This window comes from Helicoverpa armigera, chromosome 2, assembly GCF_030705265.1.
Source record: "Helicoverpa armigera isolate CAAS_96S chromosome 2, ASM3070526v1, whole genome shotgun sequence".
NCBI lineage: Eukaryota > Metazoa > Arthropoda > Insecta > Lepidoptera > Noctuidae > Helicoverpa > Helicoverpa armigera.
The window spans coordinates 6,822,984-6,849,985 of NC_087121.1; the positions used below are offsets into that span (position 1 = coordinate 6,822,984).

Genomic DNA, 27,002 nt, shown 5'->3' on the forward strand with positions numbered 1-27,002 from the left:
TTTCTATGATGACAATTAATAGGTTGCGGGGTCATTAAATATCAATTAAGTTTGCATTAATTTAAATACTAATTTAGGATCATTATTAATGTTTCACTCAGTTTGTCCAGAGTGTTATAAGTGAGATGGTTTGAGAGTGTTCTAAAGATATATTTTAATATTTTTTGTGATAGTGTACCAGGTGTGTAGTGACGTGTAAGTAGCGACTGCATGTGGTGCATGTAAGGCTTCGAGTGCAAACGCTATGGTGTAAGGAGGAAATCGCTGAAGATGCGCGCCACACCTTTCCGGTCAAATACGATTGACGGCATTTATTTATAGCATTTTGACGGCTTTCGCAACAGTTCACGTTTGTCTCTCGCGGGAGACACCCGCATATTTTTAAATTTTTTGAATAAGTAGTTTGACAATTTTTTTAACATCATCAATATCAAAGAAGCTTGATTCGATTCAAGAAAAGGTATGTAACGTTTTCACACAAAATATTCATAATATACTTATTTTTTGTCATGGAAAAAAATAATCAAGGTATGATTACGGATGTGAGGCACATTATATCTCCGTAAAACAAAAATGTTTTCAGTAACGCATGCGTACGCGCAGCTTCATTGTTACGGCTTATGCATTATTTATAACGGCGTTTTAAGCATTTAAGGTTTGTTTAAAATTAAGTAGTTTTGGCAAGGTTAAATATTAAGTCTGATTATCATTCAATTTTTGAATATTTGTGAATTCTTGCAATAGCTATAAAATAAAAAAAAGCAAAAAATGCCACGTGTGGAAAGTACCTTTAATTGTTATATATTTTGTTTTGCTACTTTGTATATTTGTCAATATTTACAAAAAAAAAAAACATTTTTAATTCCTGTATATTATGACTTGCAAATATTTCCGCATACTATTCTTGTTGTTCAATTAATATGCTCATGTTTTTTTCATTATTAAGTATCTATCATATCATACTTCTTATTGAGTAAATAATGACATAAATATCCCAGATGCATCAGAGTTTATGAACATCTTGCAGTAATAAGTAGGTACGTGACTCTAAGTTATATATTTTGTTGACTATCGCGCCTATAATTACCAACGTTTAAGAGCGCTCATTCCTAGGTTAGCTGCGTTCGTGACTATTTGCAAATTTTGTTCTTCACTTAGACAACATGTCTGAGATTTAACGACTGTGAAAAAACTCCGGTAGGCATTCAGATTATATCTAAGAATGTGGTTTAGTCACAATAGAGTGTTTAGATGAACGGCTTGTTATCTTCCAAAAGGTTTTTTTTGCAAACTAAAAAATATGATATTAAAAACATTTCGGTCTGTTTCCCGCGTTTTCAACTATCAATGTCGTAGTCCAGAATGGTTACTTAACCGCGGAATAAAAGTAGTTAGTTATTTCCGTTTTCAGGGCTCTCATTAGCGCCATTTTCGCAATCAGTTTTTTTTTTATATCGTACCAATGTTGTTCAACCCGCATAGGACACGATTCCGGTACTTACATTTTTATAGTTTGATAATTTGTAGGCTCAAGTTCAGCGATAACATTACACTTCATTCTTCTGAAAACAACAGTTTATTTTGTCAATGTTACGTGAAAATAGTAAACTGTCGTTTTAAGAAAACTGAAGTAGGTAGAGGTATATCTTGTCAATGAACTTGGGCCTAAATGATCAAACTAAAAAATGTTGTCGGTGAACTCGGGCGTTGTGTTCGGGTCAGGTAGCAGATCTCAAACGTTGTTTATTTCCTCTCATTAATATTACTAACAGCATTTGTTTTAATGATGTACCTGCTTGTTCAACAATCTAATCGTTTAGGTACCTAAGTACTTATAAATTGAAACGCATGTTAACGTATTATCATTATGTCTGTTAATTGTAACCAGTTATTGCTCAACAAACTGGAATATCGAATTTCACAAAGTACATAATTATTATGTTTAGGTACTTGGGCATGTGACATCTATTGATATGTTCATATCATATACTTAGCTAATTAGTTTCCAGCGTTACACATACCTACATCAACCAAATAGCATTTTTAAGAAACATATCAATTTAGGCAATTATCTTAAATGGATAATTACGAAAACTTTAATTCTTGAATTCATAGAAAATTACGAACAGCATTGCATTTGCGCGCGTGTTTTTAAAAATTGCATGCTCCTATGTATTTATGCAAGTTAACATAGAAACGTAATGGTACAAGTTATCGAGCTCTAGAAATACTAAGCACCTAATTATCTCACGTTTTAGCAATACATGAGAGGTATATCTATTGATACCTAATTCTTTGACACAATTTATTTGTGAGATGCAAATGCTCATGTGACATTCAAAACAAACAAATGTCACTTGCATCTGAAATGCAACAAAGAACATTTTAATTAAAATGTTTAAAAGATAAATAGTTTAAGTTTATATATAAAGTGTGTATAAATAATTCAAAATTTGCCGTGACTGAAGGACTGAATTAAATCTGAGTGATGAATTAAATCGTAAGAAGTATAATTGAATGCAATTAAAAGGCATCTTTACGACGCTATGAAATCAAGTACTTATTAATTTAGTAACTATAAATGTTTTATGAGTAGCATGCGCAGAACATAATCTAATAAATTATTTATTCTAAAAAATCAATACAATAACAATATACGAAACCAACAAAGCCGGAATAAGGTAGAGATTAAATATTAATTATTATTATTTTGATGTCCTTTACGTTGAAAATATTTTATTAGATTATTATAATGCTTCTATTAGTAATCATTAAATTATAAAACCAGTTAAAATTAAATTATGAGCATCGTTAAAGTGTCTTTGTGAAGGAACGGCTGCACTTGTGCATACCTACTATATCTCTCTCCACGTTCACTCGCCGTAGTTCCTGCATATAATTACTTAAAAAAATTGTATTTGTATCCACCTGTACAAATAAAACATTTTTGGAAACAGTGTATTCATAGCACCATAGCATAATTCATATTTTTGCTTCATCCGACACGATATTTATGGATAAATAAATGCCACAGTCGCGCGTCAGACCGGCTAGCTAATTATTTGCCGTGACGTCACTATTCGCTATTATATTGTTTAGGTTTTTATTACAAGATAAACTCTCAATATTGTAAAACATAATAAGGAAGATGCCACACCAGTAAAAACCTACCAATATCTACAAAGTCATGTAGATAAAAATATCACTTCGCATATTTCAACTTGAATAAATAATAAATTAAGATACCAGTACCAATAGACATACGAAGTTCAAAATAACATCATAAAGTTGAATTTTTTAACTGTGAAACATGTTTTGATTGTTTCTAAAAAAATAATATACTTAAGTAGACACAGGAATATCGAAAAACAATTGGAATAATAAAACCTACTTAGTCTGTGTATCTCGATAGGTACAACTCGTCTCTTACCATCAGGTTAGATACGGCCGGTTATGCATGCACCTAAAATCAATGAAAAAATATAAAAATGAAAAACAAGGAATTAAGTTTATGAAGCCACGCTTTTAGGGTCGTCAACACAAACATCAAAACATTTGATGACTTATAATTTGGATTAAAAAGAACATAACATTAAAGTGCTTATAAGCTCATAACGACATGACAATCATCATTTACAAAAAAAGTTTGTTTAGTAAAAGGTAAATGACCCTTTTGACCTAAGCCTTTATTAGTGTGCTCGTGGACTATGGTATGTTGCTACCGTTATTGATTTTAAATAATTCTTCAGGTCATCAGATGATACCTTCCAGACATACCTCACTTATTAACGACGAGAAATTAATACGAGTAAGTGGGGTATGTCTGCACCAAAATAAGTTGTTGCTTGATAATCTTGTCCCCAAAATTACGAATGCACTTAAAATATTTTTAGCGCTTAAAATGTTTAGCTAGGTACTAGTACTGGTACTTTGTTGTTATGATAATATTGAACTACTTTAAATTGCATTTCATCACAAGTTAAATACTTAGGTATCTACTATTAACACATAAGATTTTTTGCCATTTTCGATTCAATGAATAATGTGGTTCAGGCATGTTCTGAATCATCATATTGTTATTTTTATTATAAAAATATTTATAAGTAAAGCTCTACCAAGTAATTCATATCGTTGTTATTTCACATGGAAGACTTCACCATTTACAGATAGCGTCGTACGCCACCTACCATGTCAAACCATCCAGGAACCCATTGAAATTACATTAAAAAAAAAAAAATATCCAAATGAATTGGGAGAGATAAAGACATGTAGTCAAATACTAATTTAAACCTAAAAAAAACATTTATTTTCTTCCAATAAATAATACGTAGATATTTACACACAAGTCAAACTGATAAACTTTTTTTTTTGACATTATATAATTAATGCATTTCACTGCAAGTATTCATCGGCTGGGTAATTTGGATCGGTAATTTATGTACTTACGTACATAAAACGTTTAACAATGTTAATGCTAATCGTTGCTGATAAGTCAACCATTATTTTCATTAGGTACTTAAGCCGGCGGCTGCCTTAAAAAAGTGGATTAGGGCTTCTGTTTCCGTAATACAAGTATTGATTGTTTTGTAGTCGCGGAAGCATGCTCGAGTAAGTTTTAAGCTTTTCTATCTTAATCACGGGCACAGTGAGAGTACCTAATCATTGGAAAAAGTTTACCGTAGGTACTGCAATACTGTATTAGAAAGCCGATAGAAGGCAATTATTTGAAAAAAAAAGCGATTAGGTCAGTGATCTCAAAAGGTACAAAAATAAACAAACTATCGGAATTCGATAGCAAAATGCGTGTACGGTACCCATGTCGAATTTTCACACGTTTTTGGAAACCGTTAAGATCAAGGGCATAGTTAAAAACAAGACTAAGAATTGAAATGATTATGCGGTACTTATTTATGTTCGCTTCAACCGCAAGCAGAGAAGTACTCACGTACATACGTCTGTGCTTATGTCGATATAAGTTACGAAAGTATAACCAAACAGCAAGCACAAAGTCAAGTCCGGTTTTTTTTGTCAAAATTATCTTCCTCGGGGTTAGTCTAACTTCCCAACAGTGAGATGTTTTCCAATCGGTTAAGTAGTTTGGGAGCCTTTAGGTTATAAAGAAAAATCAATACCTATATGTACATATATGTTAAAAATTTTCCTGTGTATTATATGTATTAGTACAGATAAGAAGCACAAATTGTAGGAGTATCATGAAACAGGTTTATTAATTACGCAGCATTGATTGAAATAGGTACCGCATTAATATTTCATGGCTAGGCGTATTACTTAAAAACCACTTTTATTTTTACCGTTACAAGCTGTAGCAAAAAAGTGCAATTATCGAAGCAACTATAAAAAGAGAAGGAACAGTGAAAGCGTTATGGGGCAGCGGTCCCATGACTTTGGTACGGCGTCGCCATGACAACTGTTAAATACCCATGAAGGATGATAGATCATAATAGATCAAACCGTTAGTTCAGCTTTACATAATAATTCCAATATTCTGTTTCAATAAGTAACTATGTTCAAAATAGGATAAAATTCATATTTTTTATAGATACTTACATACAAATTTATACCACGGGTAAGAACATTCAGCATTGCTTACAAATAACGTAAAGTGGTCGTCTATTTTAATCGCTGGTTTTCTGTAAAATAACCCAAAGTTAGATACAGGAAATGGTACAGTAGAACATGTTGTATTTTATTGATCGTGTCGCTTTAATTGTACTTCATTGTCACAGGGTTAGAAGGTGCCATTGTTTTTTTTTTACTTTATTTTTTATACGTATGTTTATAAAAAATAACAATTATTCGAGAAAATTGTGTTTAGACGCAAGAACGGATCAGTCGATTTGTTATTCTATTAAGACCCTTCAATTAGGACGGTCAGTCAGTAGAACTAATAATATTCACTTATAATAACATAATAGTGGTTTTAAGTTTTAACATAATAGAGCTATTATACTTCGTTTCAATTACAATATGGTACAACAGGATATGTTGATATGAGCGTGGAAAGAAAAATATTGAGACAACTGTGTGAAAATACAATCTTCCTGAATACATACGTGTTAGGGTTGGCACGTTGTCGTTGTGGACAGATCTAAATAGATTGATCCGCAATTGTATCTCAATTATTTGTACAGAATTGCAACGGATATTAAGTGTCGCAACTATTTACTGTGATCAAGCGTTGGGCAGCAACCACGACACCACAAGATTCAGTTAATAATTTGCGTGTAGTGTTTCGTGGTGTTCAAGAGTATTTCGATTTAGATTCAATATTTAAATAATAGGTTTTATATAAGAATGGTGAATTTCAGTACAAAAATTTGTGAAAAGTGGGCGGATTATAATGCGGTGCCATATAAGGAATACCTTCGGAATGGAACCAAATCCTATACAGGTAATTTAATTTTGAAAATAATAACCCGCACATGCGATCTAGTCTTTCAAAAATTGCCAAAAGTACCTACAGCTACACAATATTCGACTTTTTTTGGAATAGTGTAATAGGCATAGTGACTAAAAAAAAGTAATTAGTTCGTATTTTAGATAACCCTGAAATAATGGAAACGTATTTTTTCTTTTCTCGATCTTTGTTGCGTTATATACAATACATAAATATTTAATGTTTTGTGTTTTTATATGTAAATATTTAATGTTAAGTTAAAATAAAAAATATGAGTCCAATATTTCTGGCCTATCGAAAATGTGGACGAATCACTATTTTTTTGTATCGGTCATCACGCCTATTGTTGTTCATATATGCGGTGGAAAGATGAAAATTACTGATCTCTTCAACTCGGTGATATTTTTTTTACTTCGGGGTTCTGTACACCTTTATGAATCCCAAAGGTTTCGCTTGCAACGTTATTTCATAATAAGTAACTATACCTAGAGGTACATAAAAAGTGTTTTGTAGGTTTTGGCATACTGAGATACGGAACCTGTAATGAATCTCTGTCCTTTACTAAATCGTTCATCCGATTGTGATGAAACTTTCCGTTAGTCGCTCTGCCCGTGAAGGTTTTTAGTTCAAAAAAAACATTTCTATTACGAAGCCCGCTAGCCGGCTATGGCTAGCAAGTCAGTTTGTTAAAATCTTTACCAGAGATAGCTATAGCTTGTAGATGCAATATATTTGCTGGAGACGATTTATAAACCATGAAATAACATAATATTATGATTTGCAACTTTGAATCCAGAATAATAAATAAACCTCGGGTCAGGATAATTCAAGTTCATTCAGACATCCATCAATTAGTCGAGATAATAACTAGGTCGCTTGTCACGAACCTGGTACCTGTATAGAATCCTATTGATCGTCAAGGATTTTAATTTATTTAATGTAATTATACAGAAGAAGGCTACAATATTCTATTATTTAAAAGTACATATTTCGTAATTAACTTAGCTAAACTTCATCACAGTTTTGTGTAAATAAACCCTAATGTTCAAGATTTAATCAATGATAATTAAGAAGGATCAAAACCTACGTGTTTCACACTATTCCTTTAAGATGATTGAATCTAAATTATCATCAATTATATCGGTTTACCTTAAATTGTGGCTCGATCTTCGATTTGCTTCAGTTACAGCCCGAATTCCTTCGCTTTCAGTTCAAAATACCGTGTTTTGCGGATTATTACGAATTTGAGCAGCAGTGCAATTATTTCCCTAACTGGGTGCTAGTAATTAAAGTGTCATAAGTTACTTAAGTTCGAATTATTGTACATTAAATCATTACCTCATTTATTTCTGTTAGAGTCGATAATGCAATTTTGTTCTTATTTATCTAATGTACCTAATTAAGTTATGAAAACGATATGCTAGTGGTGTATACTTGAATTATTATTTAAATAATTAATCATTTCCTCAACATATGTATTTAGATATATACCACTATCAAGTGTTTTTATAAATATAATTAATGTTTTAATTTTTTTCAATGTCATGTTGCTCTTGCGAAATTTATTTGTTTTTTTGTTAATTTGTGTTTCATTTCATCCAAAAATAAGCGTTAAGTATTAATTATTCACCGCTGGATAGCTGATAGTTACAGACTCTATTTCTAATAAAGGCTCGCTGGTCATAAAAGTAGGTTTGATGATGCCATTTGAGGATTGCTTGCTGATTATAAACTATGTGTATTTTAGCCGGAAATTTCGTATTTTTTTTGTTCTTAGTTGTGGAAAGTGGTCCCCACGAGACTTGGGCCACATGGACCACGGGGAACAGCTAGTTTCTCAAAAGTACACATCTTAAACCGGTGTTAAATTGTTAGACTATGAAAAGGAATAAAAAATTTAATCCTAAACTTATACGAGGCTAAAATAGAAATGACCTAAACACTACAAAGTATATTCACGATTATCTGAATAAACTTAAATAGTATAAAATGCTCTGCGACTTTACTAAGAACCCATATACGCCTGTCAAAGGAGATGGCCAAATTTTCATAGAAAAAAAACCCAGAATCGACAGCAATGAAATGGTTACCAATAGGTTCTTTATGATAGACCTTTGATGGTGCCAAAAAATCCAGACTGAAATCCATGGGGTATAGGAGCTATTTCATATTATCGCAAAAATAGGTTATGTTGAATATATGTTGATTTTAAAGATTATTAACATCAAAGGACATAAAAAAGCAAAGTAAACTAACATTATACAAGCCACTAGTAATAACCCCATAGTTTCAGAGTTGGTCTGGTGATTAAAAGGTCTTGTATTTAACCACTCCAGATGCGATTAAGCACCGACCTTATCTACTTAGAGAGGTTTCGCAGTTACATGCAACCTTCACAACTGGCTATGATATGTTTTTGGAGAAATTGTCTTTGAAAATCGCGCCATGTGACATTGTCAAATATAACAAATGACTTAGCAATGCAAAACATTGACAATGCAAAACGGTCCAATCACGATTCTGCATTCAACTTCTAACGAACATCAAACAGTAAAAGTAAACTTTTTTGTGAACTAAAATCTTGATCGAAAAAACGTTATAAAAAGAGAACCCCGTGGTTTTTAGATGATTTGAAATACTTTTTAAAATCCACAAATTATACTGAATCCAATCATATATATGAAGTTCCTGTCGACTCTGGGTGTTTTTTTGGCCATCTCCTTTCCAGGAATAGGCACTAGCCCACTTAGTAGGGGCCAAGATATAGACACGTTATGTACCTCTATCTAATAGCTGGTACGAAACTCTCCTGTAAAAAAATAAAGACAATTACTTCACAATCCAATGGACTGTGATAATCATCGCCTTATTTATTGCCCCTCTGCTAAACTAAGGCTTTTCCTATAAAAGTTATAAGGCATAATCACAATGGTCGCCTGGCACTATGACGGAAATCGATTTTTAATCTTCCAAGTTTTCTAATTTTGAATGCCGTTCAAAATCTTTACCTTCAATAATTTCCCAACATTTTATTAAGGGCTTTAAGTTATTAACGACATCTAAGCATATTACATAGATACCTACCATAGATCCTACTACCGTTTGATAGATTGGCAATGCGGGACAGATAAAGAACTATGAGTCCAAAAAACGGGCATTCTAGAGGTCTGAAGGTCCCGTCTGTATCAAACGCCAATGTTAATTAACATCAAAACGTCACATTTTGAGAAGTTTTCCGAATTATCTATGATCAACATGAATAAAAAATCCGCCGTAATACCGAATACTAGTTGAGGATACAGCACATATGTTTTTCACAGATGAAAAAGTCGCTCAACTGATGCATTCATTTTTGCTTGACTAAAAGATTGTCGATCTTATCTGCTATTCTATATATGTAGGTAGGTACGGTTTTGTAACTGGCATTGGTATTGCATAGTTAGTTAGTTAGTTACAGCCTATTTATCGTCCCACTGCTGGGCACAGGCCTCCTCTCACACGGAGAAGGATTGAGCATTAATCACCACGCTTGCTCAATGCGGGTTGGTGATTTCAGACTATATAGTCCAGGTTTCCTCAAGATGTTTTCCTTCACCTTTTTATCAGCCACTGGTGTCTAAGATATACTTAGAAAGCATTGCAAGCTTGGTATTGCATAGTTTTCGCTAAATTTTATGGCAGCGCCGAACATAGCGCGGGCGCTACACAGAATCCATTTTTATAATGTGTCATTGGTGCCAAGGTGTGCAAAAGGTACAAATGAGCTAAAAAGTGCATTGTGCACAGTCGGAACTTATTTGTGAACCGAAATTCAGTTTGGCAACATTTATACATACAACATTTATATATATAGGTTCTAAAAACACATTTTCCTAAAAAATAGGTTCTTTCTCACTTTATAGTTATCAGTTAATTTCTTGCCTAACCTGAAAATGAAGCAGCTTTGATCGCTGAGTCTACTACACGACTTTTCAATCAATAAATGTACAAGTCATTAACACGATGAAATTATTGTTTATCATGAATTTTAATGTTCTTTTACTTAACCCAAAATAGTTGATAAATAGGCAGACAAGATGATTAATTTAATCAGTACAAAAAGGTGGTATATAGGCGAACATATTTGATAACATATACTTATTTCAATCAAAAAACCAATTGAAAACAATGGCAAATACTTAATTACTAATTATATGGAATATCATTAGCATAAAATGTTTTAGCACCCCTAAAACATTTAACTTTCATAACAAAAAAGATACCTATTTTCCAAGCAAAATACTTAGAAATACGTAATGCGCGTCAAAACCAATATGAAAAAATATCTCCAATTAATTAACGTAGTTCCTATAATATATCACATCGGTGACACCTGCATTGACATTAAGCCGGTTCAATAGTGTCATCACAATGTTATCCTTTGCTTATTTATAATTAAATTATACATAACTATAATTTTCTAGAATCAATAGATGTAACCTATATAGCCTACAGTATGGTCAACACCGGTGTCCATCGGTAGTCAGTTTTGAATGAAAAAAGAGTAGAGACAGACGTATCGCGATGTTCATTTAGTCCGCGCGACTTTCATCATACTCAGTACTTATCCCATGAAGTTAAAAAAATACGATATTTGGAATTGGAAAAACTATATATCAGTCAGAAAAACTTTAACAAGAGTTACTGATACCGTTGTTTTTTGCTTGTGAATTTAATTTAGTTTCGATAATTTCTATGAATTATTTCAAGATTAACAAGTGGTTATTTGATTTAAAATTTGTTTAAAGGCTACATTATAGTGTTCAATTTAAATAAATCTGAAAGCGTCGAGAATGGGGCTCCAAAAAGTGCTTAGTACGACTATGAAAGTTTTGGTGATATTTTCTCTGTTCTTTCTACAAGTCAAGATGGTTCCGTATTATGAACAACGGGAGTACTGCAAAGTTTTACTCAGCCAATATGGTATTCACTATTTTTTTTTATACTGTATTTTTTAGATACATAAGTGCACTTTATTCTTAAACCGCACAAGTAAGATAATTTTTAAGAGAGTAATTTGCTTGTGTGCTATACTAAAAGAATACAAATGTGCACTGATCATCCTTAAGATTTGAGATCTTAAATGTGTTTTCTAAGTGAGTGCACGCTTTGTATCTACCTACCTGTCTACGAGTGCTTTTACACAAATAGATTCTTAGCGAGATCGTTCAAGTTTTATATTAACAAAAAGTATATTAACAGCAAAACTAAAAATGGAAATCCAAAGGAAAAGTTAAATTAACTGAATGTAACATCTCAGTATAAAATTAAACCTCGCATTAACCGAGTGTGTGCGCGATGCGTTATTTATAAAGTTTTTCGATTGTTGTTCACAAATCTTGTGCAACCGGTGTAAACAGTATGTTCACCGAGAGTTCACGTAGAATTATGTTTCTTCCTTCAGATCCTCACTTGCTTGACACGTTCAAGTTAGAGATGTCGCAAGGAATCGAGCGGTTCTTCCTGCTGTCATACTGCCTGGCTTGTTGCTGGCCCGGGCTAGGCGCCAAAAGCGATCTGCGCGTGGTTCGACAATGGCCCGAGCTACAGTTCGTGTTCCCTAGCGAAGATGCTATGCAAGCAGCCATTGAGAAGCGCTACTACGTCCCAGGGAATTCAGTGCCTATAGACGTTGATGTGCACCACAGACAAGGTGAGTCAACTATTATTAAGGTCCATTTTTTATTGCAGATAGGTATTATACATTTTTCCATGAAATATTAGAACGTGTATTGATTCATTGAAATGGTATAAAAAATCATAAACTTCACACATATTATGTGTCATATGGAACAAGGCACCTAAAATTGACACAAGCGACGTCCGCCCACATAAAGTACCGTTTACTTCGCAACAGTTCGAAGTAAAACACTGGTTTACGAAATATCTCCTTTTCAATCAAATAGGCGATATTTAGAAATTCACATTACAACGGAAACTTAGTAATTAATATTTTATAGCTATTTGCTTCCGAAGAATCGTTAAAAAATCAATAGATGACATAATGCTAACGAAAACATTGGTGTTATTTATGTATTAAGTATATTATATTTGCGTTAACGTGACATCGCGAAAGATCATCTCAAGCTCAACGAACCCTGTACCGTGGTAATGAAGGCTTTTGCCAAACCCGTTAATTGTGAAGGTCAAGGGTAAGATATGATGTTTACCATCCCATTCACATATTCTATCAAAGTTTTCACACAATGACGTGATTGTGACACGAGTCTACTAAACTTGGCACAAAATACGAGTTCACATCGCACGCATCTTCTTTTTTATTAGAGCCTTTCAATTCATGATGACGGGAGACTTAAACGCATTTTTTGTCGTCAGCAAAAACTTCATAACTAATATTTAAAGCGAGACGATTTATCTTGACAAGATCTAACAAAATTGACGTGGGTTGTTGTTAACGATTTTACGGTTAAAATTATTAATTTTAAAAAATGTAAATAACCAATTTGTAGATATTAATTAATTAGGTATTTGATAACCTTTTTTGTTATTAAAATAAAATACCAAAAACATTATTAAGGACCTAGTGATGTTTTGGATAACGGTTACTAACGTTTTTTTTAAAAAATTTATACAAAAAGAACATAATATTTAAATGCATAATAGATACAGTAATCTGGAAAGCGATATTACGACAATTATGTTGTATTATGATAAAACTTCGAAATATCAAACCAAACAAGTTTGTGTTCAAACAAAAGTCAGTTGTAAGGTGGGTCGGTGACGTGCGTCTGAAGATCAATCTTAGTTGGAAGTTGGACGAGTGGACGAATAGAACGAGATTTATGCATACCAAATTACATAAACGACTGTTTTAGACGCTTGGCTCTCTATTTACCGCATTTAGAATACTGACCTCGTTAACCTTGAAACGACCGGCTTAAAGAAGATGATCATTGAAAATATGGAATATTTCTTTACAAAAATATTTGTTATTTTTTTTTTGTGTACAAACGTCATACTGCTTACCTTTCCTTAAGCCGCTCCGAGCACTCAAGTAGCCCCCGCATGACGACTACTGCAGCTACCACATTCTGGAATGAGGCGATTAGACGCTAATAGAGGCTTCATAAGGTTCTGAGGCGTACGCATCAGTAACCATGTAAATAGTTACGTGCACGCACGTTTTGCTCGGGTGAATACAGAAGTTTTTATTACACCTAAATTAGAACCAATGTAAGCTAAACTTTTGTTTGTGGAGTATGAGCAGGTGAACACTGTGTCTATACAAGTAAATAATATGTATATCTTTTGGTTTGTTTATAGGACCTTATGCATCTCGGATATTCGTGACCATCCCGCGGTTCGACGAGGGTCGGCCGATGACACTGGGCACGGTGGACGAGCAGGGCAAGATCAACGCCTACCCAGATTATTCTTGGCATGACAACCAAGGTTATAACTGTGGTGGCTTAACGTCCGTCTTCAGAGTTGCTGTACGTATTGGTTTACAATTATTAGAGGGAAAAAAATCTTCTTCGAAACCGTAGTTTAGAATCCATTGCGACCAGCAATTAATCAGGTTGCGTAAATCCTATTGTTGCTTTATACTATAATACTTCTGTGTAAATATCATTAAGATTGATGCTACTAATAATAATTAAACAAAGTTGCTTGGTAGTTTTTGAAATTAACACATAAAAGCAGACAAAGGACAACCTTGCTCATATTTCTATTAGTTCAATATAGTCAAACAAAGGCCATTGTCGAGGTAATAACTATGGGTAGATACATTTTATGGGCTAGATAATAGGATGTATCCTCTGCAATAACATTGAGACATAGAATTAGTTCGTGACATTTCCTCGTGTGACGCAGGCTTTGAAGAAGTTAGCAAAGCCCAGGATATTGAAAAGGTCTGTCATGAACACGCGATGGGTCTTACGGCAACAGTGGCATCGTGATATATTGACGTAGGAAGTGTTCACGACTTAAACAATAGGGTAACAGTACTAAGCAACAGTAGACAATAACATTTTTGAACAAGAGCCAACACTATTCCTTACGATAAACAGAAACTGATAAAGAAATTTTCTAATGGACCCAAGTCCGTTGCTTAGCGTCTTAAACGTACTTACATTATTTCGTCGTGGGACCAATCGTTTAAAACTTAGGTATTGATGTTTCGCTAGTCACGTCCTACACCAAGAAACAAAAAACACTGGGCGTGACTTATTGTTCTCCTTTAATTTTAATCAGACATTGTATCGAGTTCAAAAGAAACAAATCAATGAGTTTTAAGTGTTTATGGATCGAAACATCTCTAGGGTTTCAACACGGATTACATTTTCAATGTCATCAAAGGTCGATAGACCTGGATTTAAAAGGTGAACAAGCCTAACCTTAAGTCATTTCTAATATTGTCCGGAGTACGAATTCAAAATATTTTTTTTTTACAAATATTATAAAGGTGAAGAGTCTGGTTTTTTTTGAACGAACAAATCTCAGGATTTTATTAAACAACTAGCAGACCCGGCGAACTCCGTTTCGCCACCAGATTCGTTTATTCCTTCGAATTATTCCTGATTATTCCTGAATTTTCTTTACTATAAACCTCACGGAGCCCGAGACCTTTCCAACGAATGCAAAACCGTGGAAATCGGTTCGTGCGTTCTGGAGTTATAGCGTCAGGGAGGAAAACCGGACTTATTTTTATATAGTAGATTTGGAAAAATCTTCTAGTGTTAGCCTATTTCTTGAGGAAGGCTGTTTAGGCTACTTTTTTCCTGGTTCGTAGAGAAGTTCCCACGGGATGCGGTTGAAACTGCTGGCGCAGGCTCTACTCACCATTCATATCTATTCTAGTGATCTTTTAGTAACTTTTGTATATCACGATTTCAGATCGATGAATGCCAACGTCTGTGGGTGATGGATGCCGGCAAGATTGGTGATCAGCAGTTGTGTCCTCCACAGCTACTGGCCTTCGACCTGGCGACCGACCAGCTCATCTACAGACATATCGTCAATGCATCCCTGTTTACGGACCAGTCATTGTTTATAACCCCTGTAAGTAATCGATCGTACTTAGTCGATCAAATATCGATTACAACCTGGCATTATGCCAATTTGTACCTCGATAAATAGTATGAGTAGGCCACTGTCCATTTGTATTTTAATTCTATCTATTGATGAAATTGTAAGTACCTAAAACGGAAATCCGACATCCGTTCATTAGGTTCTCTCTCATATAAAAGAATAGCAAAGATTTACAAACAAATGATCTTGTAATAGATTGCCGTGTGACTTATCACTCGGAAAAACTTGAGAAAATATTTAATGCCAGCTCGTTATTATTATTGCTGTCTTTAATGCGGCTACACATAATTCTTAGTATTAAATTCATCTACCTATAACTTCAGGTTGTGGACATCAGACCCCGCGGGCCCGGAGACTGCGCTAATACCTTCGTGTACATCGCTGACGTGTCGGCCTTCGCAATTCTCGTGGTGGACGTGATGCGGGACAGGTCTTGGCGCACTACGCATCGCCTCTTCTTCCCGTACCCGTCCAGGGGAACATTCACCATCGACGGTATTACCTTTTTGCTAAAATCTTTACTAGATAATTAATCGACTACTAGATAATAAGTCGACGATTTACTGACCTATTTAAGTTATCAGCTGAGCCAAAGACATTAAACATGCATATGTTTGTACAAGCAAATAAGGTGGAAAACTTAAACGTTTATAATGATTATGTTTAGATGACACGAAACAGTCGTAAATAATAACCAACATTAGCATAAGATGATGTAGCATAAGATGTTGCAGCGAATTTTCCTTATTGTAGAACAGGTACTTACGAGAACTTCAACGACGCAATAATGCAGCAATGTTTAAAATATTTACGAACCGTAAAGCTTGGGTTTCCTAGGAAAGCGGTGCCGTCATATAGCGGCCGTCTTATTACGGACGCAAATAGACGGTCGTCTTTACGGTGATTACATGTGGAAAGTTCCACGGCCGTTTTAACACACAGTCATGAACTTTTTGTTAGTTGTATCATACTTACTAACCTGTTTTATTTAAATTTCTCAAATTTCACAACACCAATTCTGTTTTAGTTGACTTTTCTATAATCTTTACTTTGTATGTTAGATATTGCCTTCGTGGTTTCGAACGAAATCTATTAAAATTTCGTCGTCCTCGCTGCTCCAAGAGTTGTAACAAATTTTTGACGTTGTTCCGAAAAAAAAAACACAAATACGTATTAAAAAAGCTTCACCGCTTTCAATAAAACGTTCACCAAACTATCTGACACCGTCAAGACGGCCGTCATGCAAATGGCGGCACCGCTTTTTGAAGTTATGGCGTCAGTTACCGCTCTCTAGGAAACCGCCCCATTTTGTTACATAGACAACGTTCTGGTGATGTCTTTCACCGCTGTATTACGGTCGCTGTATGACGGCACCGCTTTCCTAGGAAACCAAAGCTTTACTATTCATTTTGTGCTGACCGTACAAACTGAGAGATTTTGTCATCTAACTGCTTTGAGTCTTATAAATTCCAGAAAACAGCTAATTATAAAAATGGTTAACATTTCAGATGAAAGCTTTGACCTGATGGACGGCGTTTTGGGAATGGCTCTGTCACCATACCAGCCCGGCCGCGATCGCTTCCTCTACTTCCACTCGCTGGCCTCCACCACCGAAAACGTTGTCAACACCAAAGTTATCAGGAATAGTTCGTACATTGAAGACCCTAACATCGATCCAGAAGCTGTTTACGTAAGTCATCTAAAACTCCATCACCTGATAATAATGTAATTGTAAATATGGTAGGCATATCAATTTGTTACAAATACCGTTGTCGTTTTCAGGTATTTCCGAATGAGCGCACGTCTCAATCTGCAGCTGAAGCCATGGACCGTAATGGCATACTATACTTCGGCGTCATGAACCCACCGAGCATCATGTGCTGGAATTCGGCCACAGAATTCTCTCCTCTTAACTTCCATACTGTAGCTGCCGATAAGGAAACGTTGCAATTCGCTAGTGGCGTGAAAGTTGTCATGAATGCTAAAGGAGAACAAGAACTTTGGGTCTTGACATCAAGCTTCCAAAGAGTAATGACGGGATCTCTTTCTTCAGATAGGGTAAATTTCAGAATTCATGCTGAGAAAATTCCGAATATCTTAGCGAACTCTCCTTGCAAAGATTCCCCAAAGGGGCAAAAGCCTGGCTACCAGGCCAACCTTATCGACAGAGCCGGGGACGGTCACACTCCTCGGCCGTACAGGTATGGCAGTGCCTGGTATCTGTAGAGATTAGTGCCATGTCCGATCGGTTGCTCAGAAGATTTTTGTGGCATAACTAGCCATAAGTGTAGTACCATTGCTGATTTGATGTAAGTCGCTCAGTGGCGCTAGGTATTTATTCGCTTAGGTATTGAATATACCTTGAGTAATTGTGTTAAGTTCGTCATCTTTTTAATAAATTCGTGAAATTTATTTTAATGATTGACATATTTTTACCGATACGAAAGAGATGACTGAAGTCTTAGCTTAGTTCATTTCATTGAAACGCATGCGTGTTTTTATTTAATGATAATCTTTAATAATATTGTTACCTACATGCTTATACGCCAAAGTCACATTATAAATTATAGATTCCGTTCTGAATAATTTACATATTTCAAAAATATCATATAACCATGTTATATATAAGAAATAAAATAAAAAAATAGTAAAACATTAATAGCCTTTTATTTTCTTTTCGTTTTTCTAACAAAAAATTTTGACCATAGGAAAATTAATTATAAGTGTCCTGCTGAAACCTAAAACCTTTTGAGTACCCATCACCTTTAAACATATAGAACTTACATTCAACTAAACAGCTTGTTTTAGTAACTCGCGATACTTGTTAAGTCGGCTTGCTATTGTCATATCAATATGTTGGTTTTCAAAACCAATGACAACCCCACCTATAGCATCAGCGGAGACCATTTCTTTGAGTTGAATATTTTTCCCTGGTTTTACAAACTTCTTTAGCACATCTGTGATTGCCTTTCTGGTTGCGTCATCGAGAGGGTCGGCTGTGATGACTTCGCACAGAGCTTCGTTCCTATGTGCTACCATGACAACGAGGAACATGTTTATCATTCGACGCAAATGCTTCAGACGGCCATTCTCGGCTACGATGCCTAGAAAGTTGGTTGCCGTTGACGGCATACCTGAATAAATACGGTTATATTAAAAACAACTTTAATTTGTGTTTATATAAACTTCTTCTATGCTATAGAGAGGAAACATTTTATTGTTTGTTTGTATCCTAAAGGCTCCGCAACTATACTGAACTGATTTGAAAACATATTTCACTGTTGGGAAGCTACACTATCCTCGGGTGACATATTAAGACCCCTAGTATATTAAGTAAATGATGTGCAATTTTTTCTGAAGGATTTTTATGCTTAAAATTACAAGTTTCAATGAAACTGTCCATTACAATTTATAGATTTGCACCAGTAGAAGGCTCTAAGGTGAGACATATTAGTCATAGCTAGGGCTGCCATCCGTCCGGGTTTCCCCGGATTTGTCCTCGTTTTGACCCCGTCCGGGGGACGTCCGGGCGGGTTTTCGAGAAACGTCCGGGGAAAACCCGGACACTTTTCATTTAAGAAAGCACCTTACTGTATTTACGTATTTATCGGCATTATGATATAAAACACTAACTTCATTCGGTGTAAGAGTACCCGTCCGGGGAAAAATGCGATTTAAGTCAAATGTCCGGGTTTTTTTTAATCTTCGTCCGGGTTTGGCGAAATTCGAGATGGCAGCCCTAGTCATAGCAGCACCCTTGGCACACATTATTAATACATCTAGTTTATTCAAACACTAGCTTTTGCCCGCAACTTCGTTCGCGTGGAATAGTGACTACCAGCAGATTTTTGATTTGACCAATAGATGGCGCTATATATCCGGAATAATTTTATTTTTATTTTTTTTTTGTAATAAAAACTATCCTATGTCCTTTCTCAAGTTTCAAACTATGTCTGTACCAAATTTCACACAAATCGGTTCAGTAGTTTAGGCGTGAAGAAAAGACAGACAGACAGACAGACAGACAGACAGACAGACAGACAGAGTTACTTTCGCATTTATAATATTAGTTTGGATTAGCACATACCTGCTTCCTTCCCAATACTGATCAGTAATTTAGATTTAGCAGCTCGTGATATCAAGCTGGTTTCTATGAAGTCGACTATTCTTGGCTTATGTAGGACCTTTTGAAGGTCACGGAGACTCTTCTCGACTTTTTCTAACTCATTCTTTTGTGAAGCGGCACTGTAGAGGGCGTTCACGTAGCGGCCTTCCAATCCTTTGTGTGAAGAGAATTTTACTTACAAGTCAGTACTTACCAACTATCGCGACAAGAACATGTGGCGTTAGTAGCCAGGCAATATGTTCTTTAAAGAAAATTCACTTACGCATAAAAAGCTTAAATGTTTTAATTTTGTAAAATCTGCAGATCGGAAAATATTGGACTGGAAAAGTCTTTAAAATTTTACTCAAGTAATAAGTAACTTGAAATTGAAGAGTTGAATCTGCTTCTAAAGTACCTATCCATTCTCCGGGTCTTTAAACATGAATCTCTTTTTTGTGCACAACTTACAAACTTACCAAATACGGGAATCGGTGTTTTTTTAGTTCTAGGAGCTGACGCAAGGGTTCTGATGAACATTCGGAACATTTTCGTCAAATTACTTTACAAGTTTAATTTGCAAAGCGTATTGTTTATACACCGACATATAATGAAAAATGTCAAGATGACAATGAAAAATTATAGAGTGCATACAATTTTATTAAAAACGTGAACGCATTTTTATTACAAGGAGGCGTATTTACAGTATATACATGGCTAGTACGCAAGCGTGTGAAACTAGTCGCGAATAGATTGGAATTCACTTTTTATACAAAGTCTTCCGATGTATACAGTAGCAGTACGCAAATACTCGCATATATTTTGTAGTGGCCAAAGTAACTTGCTTTGTTCCATAATATACAGTGCTAGTCCGCATGCAAACTAATCGTGTATACACTGGAAAAGGCGCGAACCGCAGCACCGGAGCCTTGACAGAAGCGATGCTTGCTGCATGTTGCTTGCTTACATTTTAAACGTACTGGGTTAAAAAATTAGAAGCTAATTAAATATATTTTATGGTGTCATTTAATAGTATTTTAGAAGTTTACTGTTAGAATGCATGCTACAAATTTAGATGCTAAAAAATAACCATCATGCTGAGTTGTATTTAGAGTGGTTTACTTAGAAGATACTACTGGCTAAGATAGTATTATTTAGATGCTCGTTAATTGTGGCTGACTTAGTAATTTAGAAGGCAACATAAATTTTTGGGGGCGAATAATGATATTAAAAAGCACCCATTTTTAATCAACAAACTCAGATTCAAAAGCCTTTTTTATTTAATGCTTTACCTAATATTAATTTTGAATAGTTAAATTTGACCGTGTATAAATTGGAATGATGCATGTGCACGTCTAAGCTACGAATTATACTCGAGCAGTACGCAAAATTCGTGTATACTTTGAAATCACAAATTAAAAAACAGCATTACAAAATATCAGCGAGCAGTTTCCTATGGATGCGTTTTGGCTATGTACACTCTGTAAATACGCTACAAGGAGTCCATAATAGTTACTGCTAAGGTGACAAACATAATTTATGTGAGAACATCGTATTGGAAAGCTTGATCAGTTTCAAGTAGAGCTCTGATGTAGATGACCAGCGAGCCGAGAGCCATAGCCGACGTCAGAGAGTTGCAAGCGCCGCCTTCTGACGTTGCTGCTTTCTTAACTCTATATTCTTCCTGTAACCACATTTCATAAGATAACACAAATATTTGCTGACGTAATAAAATATGGCAATGGATAAAAGCTTAATTAAAATCATATAGGACAAGGGTACAGTTGAATCTACATAGATATGTACCTTTACCTTTAAATAAATTAACTACTATTTACCAGTACCAGAAAACATGAAAGTATCTATTTAATTCGCAATTATTATCACCGCGCCATGAATAAAATAATTGAAATACCTCTGCACCACATTTATACTATTATTTTTATCACTTTAATTCTAACTTGGTGAATAAATAATGACTGAATTTTCTGTCTACGGTAATTCGTTTCGGCTTAATATAGTCATTCAAGATTTGAAGTGAATCATAGCAAAATGTGGTTGATATTTCAGTAAAACAATTATTTTCGGTTTCTTTTTCAAGACACAAATGAATGGTGCAGCAAATAATTGCGATTTGAATCGTAATTTAAACCATTTTATTCTTATTGAAAGGTAGAAGAGTTATTGAAAGGTTTTAGTGGCGACGTTTGAATTACCGAAGAAATATCAGTATCCTTTCTTAGATATTAATTCTCCTGGTTTCATACCTCTCTCTCCTTGGGTGTCGGCGCTGACGCGGGCCCCACGAAGCCTGTGAGTTTTAAGAATGGTTGGCGATCATCTGAGTAGCATCCTTTCGGCTCCTGCCACGCCAGGATTTTGTTCATCCAACGAGGTTTAATGAACTCCCCGTAGCCTTGTGATGCACAATACAAAACTAAAAATAGCCATACATGATTAATAACATACCGCATCAAATAACAAGAGCACATTTTTAACAGGACAGAAGTGAAAAGTTTGAAAAATTACCTTGTTGCATAAACAAAGTTCTAGTTCCAGGCGGGTGGTCCCACGCTTCCAAGGATTTAGATTCTTTATAAACTTGGATACAAAGTTTGTAAATATGAGCAGCTAGGTCGAGGCCTTCCAAGCAATCGAAGATGTAAGCTAAAGCCGCAGCCCTGATGCGACTGGTCTGCTGGAAGGCGAGGCCGGAGCCCTTGAGGATCTGCGCGGCGCACTCCGGCGTCAGTTCGCACGTGCCTTCATTCTGCGTCGTCTGCGACTCCATGGCCGATATCAACAGTTGCATCGTACACGCATCTAGAATTCCATACCTCAAATTAAAACTGGGTTGTCAAGCTTTCACCACATCTCCATTGTCACCAATGCTCATTATCAAGTGGCGACTCTCTGTGGTTAATGGCGGAACTAAAAAAAGCGGCCTTCGAAGAAATCAACCGTGTCAGGGTCTGAGTTGAAAACTAGCTTTATATTGAATGCTATATGTTACGCAGCAACGCAATTAGAATACCTAAACGTGAATTATATTCATAATAGTGTCAACATTGCAGATTACAGCACTAGTTAAATTAAACTTGGTTTTTAGCCTATTTTATTTCCTAACAGAATAAACTGTTTAGAGTAATTCTGTATAAAGTCACAGACCTGCTGCCTTCCTCGTTGGCATTTTAGTCCTTGCCTCTTGCACGTATTGCTCGAACGAGAACCGATAAGGCTTCTGTGTGCCCATTGTGCCAATTGTGATTGGTTCCATTATACTTGCTAGCACCTCCAGATTTTCGAATATCGCTTTAGCAACTGCAAAAAAGACGATAGCTAAAGTCATTGATTGAAAAGATAATGAGTTGTCGGTACAGTTTCGCTTTTTTATCAAAAAATATAAAAAGAGTATATCTGCTCTACATTTATTTGAATTCTGCAAACATTGCAGTTTATTTGAAATATCCTACTTAAAGTTAGACACTTATGATTGCGTATTATATTACAAATTATTTAATTAAAGTCAGACCATCTTAGTACGTAAGTACATTGCAGCAAACCTCTCACCATTTACTACTGGTTTTAATTAAAATAAATAGAGAGAGGACCTCTCTAGTAGTTGGTCATAAAATTACATATCTAATTCTCAATAATATTGCGAAATAGTATTGTATTGTGTATTTTCTTTCTACGAAGCGTACATTTAGATGTCTAGTATTAATAAATCAAGGGAAAGCGCACAAACGATTGAATCAATGATATAACTTCAATAAAATCCATTTAAGAGAAACGCAATAAGTGTCGCTGTCCACCGCTCGGTGCCGCGGCGTAAACCATAATAGCACCTGCGTTCATTTATAATGACAGTTTATGTTTTTTCAATCACACTTGGTTAAAGTAACTATTTCTTTTTCCTTTATGTGTTGTATGAAACTTTCAATATTATGCATTGAAAATTATACATATATTATATTGTATACTAACACAATGTCGAGGAACTTTTACCCAAAAAAAGGCTCCGAAACTACAGAACCTATTTAAAAATTCTTTGAATGTTGGGAAGCTCTTCTTGAGTAGCATACTTTGATCTATTTATCCTGGTACGGGCATTAGTTCCCACGGGACGCGAGTAAAACTGCGAGAAATCGGCGACGGTGTAAGTGTAATTCCTTCCTTGGGTCATAAAACATTTGCAAAGTCATCTCATACACCCAGACATTGCAAGCAATAAATAAGCCTGCTTGACGTGAAAGTAATTACAGCTGAGTCTAACAGCATACAAATTAAATGTTCTCTTTAAATTAGCACATACCTAGCATATAGTAACGCATTATTATAAATTGCACAAGTCAAAAAAAACTATACGTATAATTTGTTACAATTGCATTAGCAAGATAATTAATCGCAAATATATTTTAATCTATATTATAATAAAAAGAGGCCTTGCTTAAGTTTTGTTCTAGATTATTGCCTAATATCCAAGTCTAGGAACAAAATAAGTTGTGCATATTCAGTAATTGTAGTGCGTAACATTTGGATTAGACGAGGCCAGTGAAGTCACAACTGCATTCGACTAAACTGGCGTTTAAATTGATCATGGCTTCTGTGACAAACCTCTACGTGTTGGCTTGGTATGGAAACGCCAAGGAAATTATTTTCGGTCTGTTTTTATTAGTAAAAAAACCTTAACTGTCAGCAAATATTTTGGTTTTTCCTTGTGGTTATCTCTATCTAATGTTAATTAACTGGTAAAACATTACCTTCCGGCGCAATCTAGAAAAAATATAAATTAGCTATGTATTGCCATTGAATACCTGTATATGTATAAATATATTTAAATAATGGGTGTATTTATGCATAATTTAGCCATGAAGAGAGGCACGTGTGACCTATATTTGCAACATAATTAATGTTATAAATTAACTATGTAGTTACGCTAAAATGCCACGGCGATCAAGTTTTAGTTATCAGATAAACTATAACTCAATTCAGATGCACCGGTTTTCATTACATGAAGAAATATTGACCAATTCTCGGGGGAGTGAATGCAACATTATACAAACGAATACGTAGCATTATCAGGCAAAACTTGGGGATTAGTCAAGTAACCGTGAATAAATGATTTATTTTTATTTCTAACGTACGCCAATTAGACGGTGAACTTACACAATAATACAGACTATTTGAAATGACCTAGCTTTTTGTCTGCTCGGAATTTGAGAGTAACTATTGTATTGGCCACTTCCGACAGGTCTTCACGGAAATCAATGGGGAGACCTATGTTCAGCAACAGTCGTTCTGTGGTTGAAATGATGATGTATAAATACATTTTCCAAGATTTCCGGGCTATTCTTCATATCTACCTGAACAAGCTTTCACCCTTCACCCAGACAATCCCCTCGATGTTCTTGTCAAAAAAACGTTTAGTATTTAGATTAATTTAATTGCTTTTGCTATACAGAACCCTACCTGTAAGCAGTTCTCAAAACAATAGTGTAACTTTAGACAAGGCGCGTAACAACTAGATATGTATCTAACTAGCTTTAGCATCGTACTCTTGAAAGCCAGATTAGGCAATCATGAATTACTTAAGTAACGATTGATTCCAAGGATGTAGGCTGATCAAAGGAGGTCATCATGCAAAGACTAAACAACTTTTTCCAAAATATACCTCAAGGTACCTGTCGGGGTGTTCATCGTAATATAACTAATCGTACCGTTCCTAACTAGACTGCTAGAGGCTACTAGAAGCAATTTGATTTTTTCGGATGTTCATTTACATACTAATTACTTAGCTAAATACATGTAATTTTGTACGTTCACTAGATTTGATATTGTCACAAGGACCTTTTAAAAAACAACACACCTAAGTTTAAAATATATTATCAAAAATACATGTAGGTAAAAGTGGCTAACCGATTCGTTATCGATATAACAAATAAGGCTGACTTTAATAGTGGTAAAAAGTAGAATAGAATTATTACCTGTCCAATATTACGATACAAAAAATAATGAGCTGTTTTTGTTCAATGTAGTTAGTCTGGAGTTCCACATAATATATCAATAATCGTGACCACAAAGTAATGGTTGAGTCTGATTAGATATTGTTCTGAAGGCACAAAAGCTGTAAGTCTAAATTCAACCTTTATGCAACCTATCATTTATATTGATCTATAGAACAATGCAAATCCAACGATATAATAATAGAGTACATACCATATTCGTAATCTTTGCTCCGATACACAAAGCTGGCGAAGTCCGTATTGTTTCTGATGCGGTCCATTCGTCTCGTAATATTCTGCAAATTTTCTTTAAGCTTCCCAGGCACTGATTTGTCCAACTCGTTAATAGTATACTCTAGTTGTCCTAGAAGAGAAAAAAGTTCTTACACAATGCTTCGGAAATTCTGGTCAGGCCCTAAGACATGTGATGGCCTTTCGTTTTCTGATTCATCTATCTGCAGACATAATTATCTGCATTTTGATCTTGATTTATGTTAATTGATGTGAAACTTTAATTGCAAACTGGTGCAATTTTGAAAGGTTTCAGCAACAATAGGTACGCTTAAGCTTAAAGTTCTTAGAACGATTGACCTTATTCAAAAAGTAATTGTTAATCGAAATTATACCTCTCGCCATTCCCAGCGCAATGTACCATTCTGGATCTTTTGACGGCTTCTTCTCGTAATGTTCTAACAATTTGTCCAATGTGATAGATATTCTGTAAACTTTCGGTACATTGTAAATGAAGTCCTGCGTGTCAAAATATGGGTATATTCCGTAACAAAACTCAGCAGTCACAATTATTAACAAGACGATATATTTTGTACACATTTTGTAGAAAACTAACTATTTTCAATAGTGGAAACTAATGGCAATCGTAAAAACTACAAAGTGGCCACCCGGCAACTAGTGATTGGACCATTTGTTAGTATTTTATTGAAGTTTATCGTACGTTTGCACTTGTGATCTAATTTCCTTAAGACTTTGATACCTATAACAGGAACTGACGGCATAACAGATTTATGCTGTAATATAGTACAATACTTACCTACAGACCATTGAACGTTTATGATTTGTTTTAATTAAATAAAATAATTTATATTTTTACACTAACAAGTACTTTCTAATAAAAATAAATTCTAGAAACAAATTTTAGATAAGTACTTATCTGTAATTAAAATGTGTTATGAAATGTCTTTAACTTTTGATAAATTATCAATAAATGTACCTATGAGATTTGTTTTCCCAACTTACTATCCGCAAACTAATGTAGCAGAATAAAACGGTATCCATTAATTTTACGAAGTCGTGAAACAGTGATTGCACCGTTCAAATTCAAGCTGTATTAACCCACTTATGAAACATCGGCAGATGCCTATGAATT

At 34.9% G+C, this 27,002-nt stretch overlaps 3 protein-coding genes across 6 annotated transcripts; 1 reads left to right on the plus strand and 2 right to left on the minus strand.

Annotated features, from left to right (window-relative positions):
* The first annotated feature begins 303 nt into the window (after positions 1-303).
* LOC110375518 (protein yellow) lies at positions 304-18,166 on the plus strand. Of its 4 annotated transcripts, none has more exons than XM_021333675.3 (7): positions 304-460; positions 11,862-12,110; positions 13,742-13,911; positions 15,317-15,481; positions 15,835-16,006; positions 17,020-17,201; positions 17,294-18,166. In XM_021333675.3, the coding sequence occupies exons 2-7, from the start codon at positions 11,894-11,896 to the stop codon at positions 17,735-17,737; spliced, it is 1,350 nt and encodes a 449-aa protein (XP_021189350.3). In that variant the 5' UTR covers positions 304-460; positions 11,862-11,893; the 3' UTR covers positions 17,738-18,166. The 4 variants fall into 4 exon arrangements, with proteins under 4 accessions (XP_021189350.3, XP_063894794.1, XP_063894790.1 ...); XM_064038724.1 differs by having other exon boundaries at positions 307-457; positions 11,860-12,110; XM_064038720.1 differs by lacking the exon at positions 304-460 and adding an exon at positions 6,301-6,412.
* Positions 18,167-18,285: 119 nt separating this feature from the next.
* Positions 18,286-20,238, minus strand: LOC110375358 (ATP synthase subunit O, mitochondrial). Its single transcript, XM_021333438.3, has 3 exons — positions 20,093-20,238; positions 19,599-19,790; positions 18,286-18,645 (listed from the first exon to the last, which is right to left on the minus strand). Exons 1-3 carry the CDS (start codon positions 20,160-20,162, stop codon positions 18,302-18,304), a joined length of 606 nt encoding a protein of 201 aa, XP_021189113.1. The 5' UTR covers positions 20,163-20,238; the 3' UTR covers positions 18,286-18,301.
* A 625-nt stretch (positions 20,239-20,863) lies between these two features.
* On the minus strand, positions 20,864-26,492 carry LOC110375580 (UPF0764 protein C16orf89 homolog). Its single transcript, XM_021333740.3, has 6 exons — positions 26,245-26,492; positions 25,833-25,982; positions 22,782-22,934; positions 22,143-22,436; positions 21,881-22,050; positions 20,864-21,297 (listed from the first exon to the last, which is right to left on the minus strand). Exons 1-6 carry the CDS (start codon positions 26,447-26,449, stop codon positions 21,151-21,153), a joined length of 1,119 nt encoding a protein of 372 aa, XP_021189415.3. The 5' UTR covers positions 26,450-26,492; the 3' UTR covers positions 20,864-21,150.
* Between the last annotated feature and the right edge of the window lie 510 nt (positions 26,493-27,002).

What these genes read in the sequence shown, in the direction of transcription:
- LOC110375518 (XM_021333659.3), top strand. Translation starts at nt 11,251, where the DNA reads ATGGGGCTCCAAAAAGTGCTTAGTACGACTATGAAAGTTTTGGTGATA. An exon ending in AGTCATTGTTTATAACCCCT is followed by an intron (nt 15,482 to 15,834) that starts GTAAGTAATCGA and finishes CTATAACTTCAG; the next exon opens with GTTGTGGACATCAGACCCCG. An exon ending in GGGAACATTCACCATCGACG is followed by an intron (nt 16,007 to 17,019) that starts GTATTACCTTTT and finishes TTAACATTTCAG; the next exon opens with ATGAAAGCTTTGACCTGATG.
- LOC110375358 (XM_021333438.3), bottom strand. Translation starts at nt 20,162, where the DNA reads ATGTTCCGAATGTTCATCAGAACCCTTGCGTCAGCTCCTAGAACTAAA. An exon ending in AACACCGATTCCCGTATTTG is followed by an intron (nt 19,791 to 20,092) that starts GTAAGTTTGTAA and finishes CTTCACACAAAG; the next exon opens with GATTGGAAGGCCGCTACGTG. An exon ending in CAGTATTGGGAAGGAAGCAG is followed by an intron (nt 18,646 to 19,598) that starts GTATGTGCTAAT and finishes GTATTTATTCAG; the next exon opens with GTATGCCGTCAACGGCAACC.
- LOC110375580 (XM_021333740.3), bottom strand. Translation starts at nt 26,449, where the DNA reads ATGTGTACAAAATATATCGTCTTGTTAATAATTGTGACTGCTGAGTTT. An exon ending in AACTTTGTTTATGCAACAAG is followed by an intron (nt 22,051 to 22,142) that starts GTAATTTTTCAA and finishes GGCTATTTTTAG; the next exon opens with TTTTGTATTGTGCATCACAA. An exon ending in CGACACCCAAGGAGAGAGAG is followed by an intron (nt 21,298 to 21,880) that starts GTATGAAACCAG and finishes ATGTGGTTACAG; the next exon opens with GAAGAATATAGAGTTAAGAA.